Here is a 9355-nt window from a genome sequence, read left to right as displayed (position 1 = left end):
TATGTCTGTGCATTTGTGTTTGCACCTGTGTGAGTACACATGTGTTCCCTGTGACAGTGTGTGTGTGACCTTGTGCCCGCCCAATTCTCAGGGCCCTGACTCCCAGAACAGTAAATCCTGGCTTCATCCTGCCGTGGGCGGTAAGAGGCCGGCTGCTTGGGCAGCTGTCCTGCACAGCTGTCTGCCCGGAAGCCAGCACTGGCAGCCTTGCCTCTCACACCCGGCTGGCTCCCTGCCTGCCAGGAGAATTGGGCAGTCTGTCTCTTCCAGGCCTCTGCCTTTCCACACAGGGCCCTCAGGGCTCACCCTGACTGCCTCCTTTCCTCCGTAAAGCCCCAGTCACACATAGCATTCCTCCTTCCACCGAGACCCCACCCAGAAAGGTCCAGCACCCCAGCTCTTACCAGAGGCCCCAGGGAGTCAGGATCTTTAAGGGCAAGATGGTCACAGAGGCCCCTGCACCCACTCCTGGCCCCTCCTTTAATCCATTTTCCAAATTGCAGCCATAGGAATCTCACAAAAGCCAGCTCTGATTGGTCACTGGTACGGGTTTAACACCGTTCTGTGCTTCCCTTGTTCCAAGAAGAAAAGCTGAAATCTTCCCAAGGTCCCAAAAACCCCAGTCCAGACGTCCAGCCTCATCTTGGACACACCACTCCAAGCCCACCTGCACCAAGGCCTTTCATAACTCAGGGCCTTTGCACAGGCTGTGTCCTCCACCGAGGAGCTCTGGCATTACTCTGCATCGAGCCCACACCTCCTTGTCCTTCAGAGAAACTCACCTGCACCCTAGACCTGGTCCGATCAACTGTTAACACACACCGATCCCCCCCTGGCCTGGGCGGGGGGCAGCACAGTTATCCCTGAGGCTGCGTTCATTGTATCTTTAATTCACTGGTGAACCTAACACATGTTGAATACGCACTATGTGCCAGGCACTATGCTTGAGGCTGGGACACCACAGCCAGCCAAGAGGGGCCCTGTCCTGACAGGGATGACACGTTGAGGGAGACAGATCATGCGGAGCCCTGATGGGGTGGTGGAAATGTCTGGGAGAACTTGCCATTCCATGCCTGCCTCCCATACAGGCAGGAGCCCTGCCTGCCAGGGCCCCTCCTGGGTCCTGGGCACCACCAGCTCCAGGGCAGGGCACTCGGCGAGTACTCGTAAACGTTTGGGAAATGAATGAAAGAACGAACGAATGAAGCGAGTGAAGCACTAATGAGGACTGCTCAAGCATGCGCGTTGTAGGCAGAACCTAAAACCATCAGCACGCCGCTTTTCAATACCTGATGCGGCCGCGGCCGGCGCAAGCGCACACGTTTCTCCACGGTCAGAGGCCAGCAAAGCGCGCGGGGCGACGCGGGCGTCCTTCACATCTGGGGGATTCCATCTGTAAGACACTTCCCCGAACCAACAAATTTTCCAGAACTGGAAATAATCAATACCATTCTGTCGGTTTTACGTCACACTTCTAATGAAATATTTACAAATGAACTCTGACGCCGAGAGAACAGAAGCCCCGCTTCCAAGCAGGGGGGTTCGCTTACCCGAGCGGGCGTCAGAAATCTCCTGGAGGGCTCCTTAAAACGCTGCCGACGGGCCCGTCTCGGGGTCGCAGCCAGTGGGCCCCGGTGGACCGGGAATCTGCATCCCTGACAGGCCCCCAGGTGGGGCCGGCGTCGACGAGGCGCCCACGGGTCGAGGGCCGCGGCCCTGACAGAACCTCTCACAGGTCTCTGTGACTGGGACCACTCCTGTCCCTCCCGTGCTGACGAAGAAACTGAGGTTTGAGAGGGAACGTCATTCCCTCGGGGCCAAGCGCCAGTGAAGGGCAGGAGGAGGCCTCGCCTGACCGCCAGCACTGCCTCCGGCAGGGCACGAGGGAAGGAGGCGGGAAGCAGGGATTTCCAGCCCGCTCTTTGCCTCCCCAGGCCTTTCTTCTCCCAGGTGGCTTTGTGGCCCCCGCTGGCCCTCCGCCTTCTCCCAGGTGGCTTTGCGGCTTTCTCTGGCCCGCCTCCCCCAGGTGCTTCCCCTGTGACCGGAAGAGGAGAGTTCCCAAACTGCAGAGTTCCTGCCTATACCAAGCATGTGCCCTGATGATGCTTCCCTCACAGTGGGAACTTGTACTGAACACAGCACGTAGGAGGGGCCTGACACACAGTAGATGCCTCCTCTCGGGTCTGGTGCACAGTAGGTGCTTGTGCTGGGTTCATGGCACAGCAGAAACCCCCACTGGCGCCTGAGACACAATAAGAGACTGTGCTGGACATGACATGTAGTAGGAGCTTATCTGCACAGAGGAGGAGCCCCCACCAGAGCCAGCAACGCAGCAGGAGCTCTGTGAGAGTTTACTGAGCCAAGCTGAACCATCTGATCTAGAGAAGCAAAACTCTTTATCACTAATAACATGTTGACAAAGTGGGGCATCAGGTTGTGGGGCCAGTGGGCCTGGCAGTGTCTTACCAGCAGCACTCCCTCCCCATCCTGTAAGGCCCACTTCCAGTCTGTGGGTGACAGAGGCTGCAAGTTTGTAGCTGTCAATTTGCAAACACCAATCCTTGGAGATAGAGAAACAAGGGCCGAGTGAGGAAGCCCAGCTGGACAAGAGCTGAGAAAACGACACCCTTCAGAAAGTTCACAAGACCTCACACATTTCTTGAACAACCCCTGTGCAATTTTTGAACCATGGGAATGCATTAACAGTTCAAACAAAAATAATTAGAAATAATGTATTGAAATTCCCCACCTAGGACTTGTCCCCTGGTTGGTCCACATCTGAGGTGAGCCCAGAACAGCCCCTCTGACGGTGTTACTTACGTGATCTGGGTTTCTCTCCCCACAGAAGACTTTTTCTGCCTTTGTGACCATTGAGATGGTCTCCCATGCCGAAGCGGTGGAGGTGTGTTCCAGTGCCTTCCAGACTCTGGAGAGCTATGACCTGGAGAAAGACCTGGAGGTGGGTCACAGACACCCCATCTCCTATTTATGGCTGAATTGGGGGTTGTTTTTGTCTTTTTTTTATTGAAGTATAGTTGATTTACAATGTTGTGCCAATCTCTGCTGTACAGCAAAGTGACTCAGATGTACACACACATACGTTCTTTTTTAAAAATACTCTTTTCCCTTTTGGTTTATCCCAGGAGATTGGATACAGTTCCCAGTGCTATCAGTAGGGCCTTGTTGTTTATCTATGCTATATATAATAATCTGCCTCTGCTAACCCCAGACTCCCCATTCATCCCTCCCCCCTCCCACTCTCCCTTGGCAACCAGTCTGATCTCTATGTCTGTGAGTCTGTTTCTGTTTTGTGGATAGGTTCATTTGCGCCATATTTTAGATTCCACAAAGAAGTGATATCATATGGTATTTGTCTTTCTCTTTCTGGTTTACTTCACTTGGTATGATAATCTCTAGTTGCATCCATGTTGCTGCAAATGGCATTATTTAGTTCTTTTGTGGCCGAGTAGTTGGTTTTGTCTTGATAGAATCAGTTTTTGTTGGCAACATTTTGTAATTTCTCGAACTTTGAAGGCTTGTTTTAATGAACTTTTTAAAATATCTGCCCCTGGGCACAGAACCAGAGGTGGAAAATTTCCCCAACACCATCTTTATGGACTATTCGTATCACCATCACCTGGGTGCTTAAAAACAAATGAAACAACAACAGCAAAAAGCATCTCCAGGCTGATGCCTGCTGTGCTTTGCATGTAGACTAAGTGCTTATGGTCCTTATCTGATGTAATTAAGATCTAACATTAGCCTTCTGAGTTATCTACAACGTCCCGTGCCATGCCTCGTGGTCAAAGCAGCGCAGCGATTGTCTTCCACGATTATCTTCTGTGGTTCTAGGGTTGGCGGGTTCAGCTGGGTTGTCATCACTTGGGTCTCTCTGCCACTCTGTAGCTGGGGCTGGAGTGGTTTCAAAGGCTTTCTGGCTCATGTGTGGCTGTCATCTGGGTCCAGGACATGATTCACAAAGTTCAGGGCAAAATGAAGACACTGGCCCTTTGTTCAGTAATCATTAAGACTTCCAAGATAGCCGAGTCCTTCCAAGCTGGGAACCTTGGAATAGTGCATGAGCTGTACCCCTACAAGGCCCACCCTGTGTGGTCTGCAGTGGGGTCTGCGACAAAATAACTGCCCATGGCCCCTCCATAGGCCATAGGCTTCCTCACATCATGGTGGCTGATCCAAGGGTGAGTATCAGAGACAGAGCCAAGTGGATACTGTGTCGCTTTTATGACAGGTCTGCCACATTCTGTTTCTTAGAAGTGTGTCACTAAGGCCATATTCAAGGGGAGGAAAATTGTAGTCCAGCTCCTGATGGGAGAAGTCAAAGAATTTGTGGATGAGCTTAAAAACCATCATAGGAGGGTCAGTGAAGATTGGCCTGGCTCTGATGCCTTCACTCATCTCTATTTTGGTGATGGGGGGAGTGTGATCTCTAATCTTCCTGTGGAACTATGGACTTGTTACATAGCCTCTCTGAGCCTCAGTTTTCCCATCTGTAAAATGTGATGATAATACCCACTAATACCAGTCTGCTGCAGATCATATGGCTCCCAGATGGACCTGGCGCAGGTGGACGTCCTAGCAGTGACCTCTGCACCAGCCTTTTGGTTCTGCCGTCTTTCCTTCCCGCTCCCACCACTTTGTTCCCTGACCAGATCCAACCCTCCTGACAGGATTTTAGAGCCAAGATGCATGGAGTTTATGGGCGTTACGATGCTCGGCCACCACTCATGGATACCACCCTGTCCCCAGCTCTCCCATGGTCTCTTGCCCAGGTGAGTACTGGGTGGGGTGTGAAACCTGTGACAAGGTGAAGTGACTAGAGACCAGAGGCCGGCTGAGAATTCAGGTCTGAGAAGGAGGTGCTGCTTGCGGGGGTGGGAGGGTGGCCCTGAGTCTGACCTGGACCATCCTGAAGCAAACTCAGGGAACCACAGTGCGGGGACAAGGGGTGTTTCATGCTTTCTGAATAATTCTCTCCAAAGGCAGTGGAGGAAGTATGGTCCCAAGCCAGACTGCCTGGGTCCAAATGCACTGCTCCCAAGCTGTGTGACCCTGGGAAAGTTCCTTAACCTCTCTGTGCCTTAGATCCCTCACTTGCAAAGTGGGGCTAATGATAGTAACCCTTCAGAGGGTTGTGGTATTAGGTGAACACATCTACCTGAAGCACTTAGTAAATAATACTTGTCACCATTATTATTATTACTGCTATTGTTGCTGTGATGATGATTTTATTATTGTTGTTACTGTTATTCTTATTAAGAGTGCTCAGAGCACCATACGGAGCCAGAGAAAAGAAGCAGTGAGTGAGGATGACTCTGCTGAGGAGGACCCCGTGGAGGACCTCAGGGGACAGGCACAGAGGCTCCATCAATAGGACAAGAACTCCCCAGTCAGGAGATGGGGCTCACACTGGACCCTCACAGGCTCTGCCGTGTGCGAGTCACATGTTTTCTGAGTCCCGGTTTCCTCATCTGTACGACAGGGATCATATCCCTTGGCTCACAGGCTGCCCTGGGGACCAAGGTGCCCAGCAGGTGCTCAGTAAACATGGCTGCCTCTCACCCTAACTTGTACTGGGTCTCATTTCCTGTCTTATGACCAGGGCTCCAGCGTGTTTAAGCCTGTGTTAATGTTGAGAGTTTGGTGTTACCGAACCAAACTCAGGTTCACTTGCCTGTGTGCAGTAAAGTCACTTTACTGACACCAGGCGGTGGTGAAGGAAAGTGAAGTACTTACTGCAGGTGCTTGGCAGAGTCCTGGGCAGCTGGTGCTCAAAAGACCTGAACTCCCCATGGCTTTCAGAGGAGAGTTTTTAAAGACAAAGGGAGGGAGGGTGGCTGTGGGCTGTGTAACCTTGGGACCAGGGACATATCACCAAAGTAGAGGGTGGGGTGAGGTCCACAGACTCGGCTGGCTACCTGCCAGAGCCCTCCGGGTATGTACATTTGGGGAGAAGACCCCTCATAGTGCGGGGGGGTCATCTGAGCGCTGGATCACTCAGGGCTTAGCATACCTCCTGCTGCCTCCTGGAGACCTCTGCTGGGGAGAGGACATCCTGCAGTCTCTCGGGAGAGACGCTTGGCTCTGCTGATTCGATTCCCCATAGGGGTACCACAAGCGCCTTGTCAGCAAAGTGGGAAAAATAAACCTTCCTTGTGGGTGTGAAGAAAAGGGTGGGAATGTAAGCTGGTGCACCCACTGTGGCAAACAATTTGGAGTGCCTCAAAAAACTAAAAGTAGAGCTACCAAAAGATCCAGCAATCCCACTCCTGGGCATATACCCAGACAAAACTCTACTTCAAAAAGATATATGTGGGGACCCCTTGGTGGTACAGTGGTTAAGAATCCACCTGCCAATGCAAGGGACATGGGTTCAATCCCTGTAATATTCCAGATGCCACGAAGCAACTAAGCCTGTGCTCCACAACTACGGAGCTGGTGCTCTAGCATCCAAGCTCCACAACAGGAGAAGCCACTGCAGTAAGAAGCCCACACACCTCAGGGAGGAGTAGCCCCCTCTTTACCGCAGGACTCTTTACCACACACTGCAGCTAGAGAAGTGCTGCGCACAGCAACTAAGACCCAGCATGACCAAAAACCGCAGAAGGTACACGCATCCCTACCCCAGCAGGACTGCTCGCAGCAGCCAAGTCAAGGAAACACTCTAAAGGTCCGTCGACAGAGAAATGGATAAAGATGTGGTACACATATCATCGATTGTATTATATATTATATATCATCACATTTTACACAGTGGAATATTATTCAGCCATAACAAGGAATGAAATGCCATTTGTATGGCAATATGGATGGAACTAGAAGTTATCATACTATGTGAAGTGAAGTCAGACAAAGACAAATATCATATGATATCACATATGTGGGATCTAAAATATGATACAGATGAACTTATTTTATACACATATGTATAACTGACTTACCTTGCTATATGCCTGAAACACATTGCAAATTAACTATATTTCAATTAAAGTTTAATTAAAAAAAAAAACTAAAACCCTCCTCATGAGATCACCACAGGATTAACATCCTCACTAGTGACTTTTATTACCCCAAATCCAGCTTCAGGACACCTCCTTGGGGAAGCCCACCTTGATACCCACTCCAAAAATAACCAAAACATTCTGTATTTCCTGCATTATATGATTTATAAAGTATCTTATCAGTTGTATATAACATCACACTTTACATGTTATCTCATACTTTTATATTCTGTGTGTGCACGTGCACACACAGACACACACACACACACACAAATGCACCTTTTTTAACCTCAGCTGTCTCAACCCCACTTAGAGTTCCTGAAGGAAAATGACTTTGCTTGTTCATCTTGTGGTCCTGGAGCCTGGTGGTACCTGGTACATGGTGTGAGCTCATTAAAGGTAAATTGATGGTATAAGGGGCCTCTCCCCTCCCCTTCTGGCCCCAGTATGCCCGGAAAAGACCAATCGTTCCTAATTCCAGAGTTGGGCATTGGACAAGCTTCATGGGCTCTCTCCTATGAGAATAAAATTCCTAGCTTCCCTCCTTTGGGCCCAGGAGGTGGGAGGAGGGGTGAGCAAGGGCAGGAGCATAACTTTCAGGGTCTCTTATAATCAGAGAGAAAGTTGACCACTTCACCAAACATGCCTGTTGAACTGACCTGTAAGAACCGACACGAAGGTGTCCTGCTGCTGTCAGGCAGGAGCGGTACCCATAGCCCTTCAGCCCCAGAGGCAAACAGTGAGGCAGCTGGGGCTCAAAGGCAAGACCAATGCCAGCTGGAAGCGGGTGGAGGCATCCCGGGGGCCGAGGCTCCTCTATTCACTCACGCACGCCTGGCGGCAACGCAGTGAACACTGCTTCCGCCCATTACCCTTCCCACGAGACACACACACGTCTGTATGATACTCAGCTGCTCGACCTAAATGGGGAGAACGACTATTTGACCCCAGAAAAAAGTGTTTTCTTCTGAAAAGCCACTGCTGTCAGTGACAAGATTGCAAATTCCATTTTTATAAGGTGCTCATGGGTATGTGAGAACAAAAATTCAACATCAACAGACTGACTTCCTTTTTAGAGATAATTTATTTCAGTTTCCACCTTTTGACAATCTGAGGTGCAATATATGGACTTTTTTTTTTCTTCACAGGAAACAGCTTTGATTTTAGCGCTGTTTTCAGAGCTCAATCTTGAAACTTTCTCCACCTGAAAATACAGTTTGTAGAACGCAACCTCATGGGATATAAAACTGTGAAACCATACATATAACACACTCGAATCACTGACCCTGATTTCTGGGTCACTAAGGGCAATGTGTGGAAGTGGCCAATGGGATGTTTGGGTCCAAGACCAACGGGCGCGAGAGAAACAGGGAAAGCACGCGGGAGACCCTTCTGCAGCCCAGAGGCCATGGTTAGGGCCACGAAGCTCTCTCACCTACACATTTTAAGGCGAAGGGCCTGCCATCTGAGTGTGAGCATCTCCTTCGGTTGGCCTGTCCTTCTCAAGGTGTCCATGGGACTCCCAAGCCTCCAGCACAGGGACAGACCAGGGCCCTCATCTGGGGCCCGTGCATTGGAACAAAGCCCATTGAGCACTTCTGTTTCCACAAGCGTATCATCCTGGACCAAGGAGAGGACAGATGTAGCCCCGCTAAGGCTCCAAGGGGCATCACCAGGAGCCCTCCTCCGAGCTCAGCACACCACTCAGGAGGGTGATGAGAGACAGCACCCTGGTCTGACCCTGCAGGACATGTCAGGATGCAGGTCACCCCTCCTGCACAGAGATCCTGTGAGAAGTGATGGGAACACAGAAAACCCAGACCATTCTAACTAAGAACTCTACAACAGGAGCAGGGCCCCCTTGAATCCTGGGGACACAGCCAAGGGGAGGGTCCTCTCCCCAGCTTTCCACTCGTCTCAAGCTCAGACCGATCAGCCGACTTGGGGACACAGGCCAGAGCCAGGCCACCTAGGGACAAGGCAGACCGTGTCTGAGGCACTTGCTTGGGGAGGGACAGTGGGGAGACAGCAGCAGAACAGGCCTGGGGAGCCATGAGGAGCATCTTGACGCTCCTGGATAGGTACCCCTGGATGGGAACCATCTGGAAATGCTCCCCATGTCTGCTCTCTGGATAACCCTCACAGCCCTGCTCCTGGCCACATGGCCACAGGGAGGTACTGTGGCACGGCTCAAGGGAATTAAAGGGCTCTGGGCGGGGGAACAAGAACAACCCTGGGGCAGTGGACCCCCAAACCCGCAGCTCTGTCCCTGGCTGAAGAAGTGAGTAGCCAATGGGGTGACCAGCCTGGGATGGCCCAGCTGCTGCCCCCTCCCC

The 9355-nt window shown here is 51.3% G+C and overlaps 1 protein-coding gene across 1 annotated transcript in view; it reads left to right on the top strand.

The window, feature by feature from the left end:
* FAM92B (family with sequence similarity 92, member B) overlaps positions 1-5579 on the top strand; it is an 11934-nt gene extending 6355 nt beyond the window's left edge. Inside the window, exons 7-9 of the mRNA XM_010850830.1 lie at positions 2846-2959; positions 4689-4790; positions 5279-5579. Of these exons, the coding sequence (XP_010849132.1) occupies positions 2846-2959; positions 4689-4790; positions 5279-5392 (330 nt within the window). The 3' untranslated portion in view covers positions 5393-5579. The remainder of the gene's footprint in view (positions 1-2845; positions 2960-4688; positions 4791-5278) is intronic.
* Positions 5580-9355: the final 3776 nt, after the last annotated feature.

This window comes from Bison bison, unplaced genomic scaffold, assembly GCF_000754665.1.
Source record: "Bison bison bison isolate TAMUID 2011002044 unplaced genomic scaffold, Bison_UMD1.0 scf7180017864295, whole genome shotgun sequence".
Taxonomy (NCBI): domain Eukaryota; kingdom Metazoa; phylum Chordata; class Mammalia; order Artiodactyla; family Bovidae; genus Bison; species Bison bison.
This window is presented reverse-complemented; position numbering and strand designations above follow the sequence as displayed.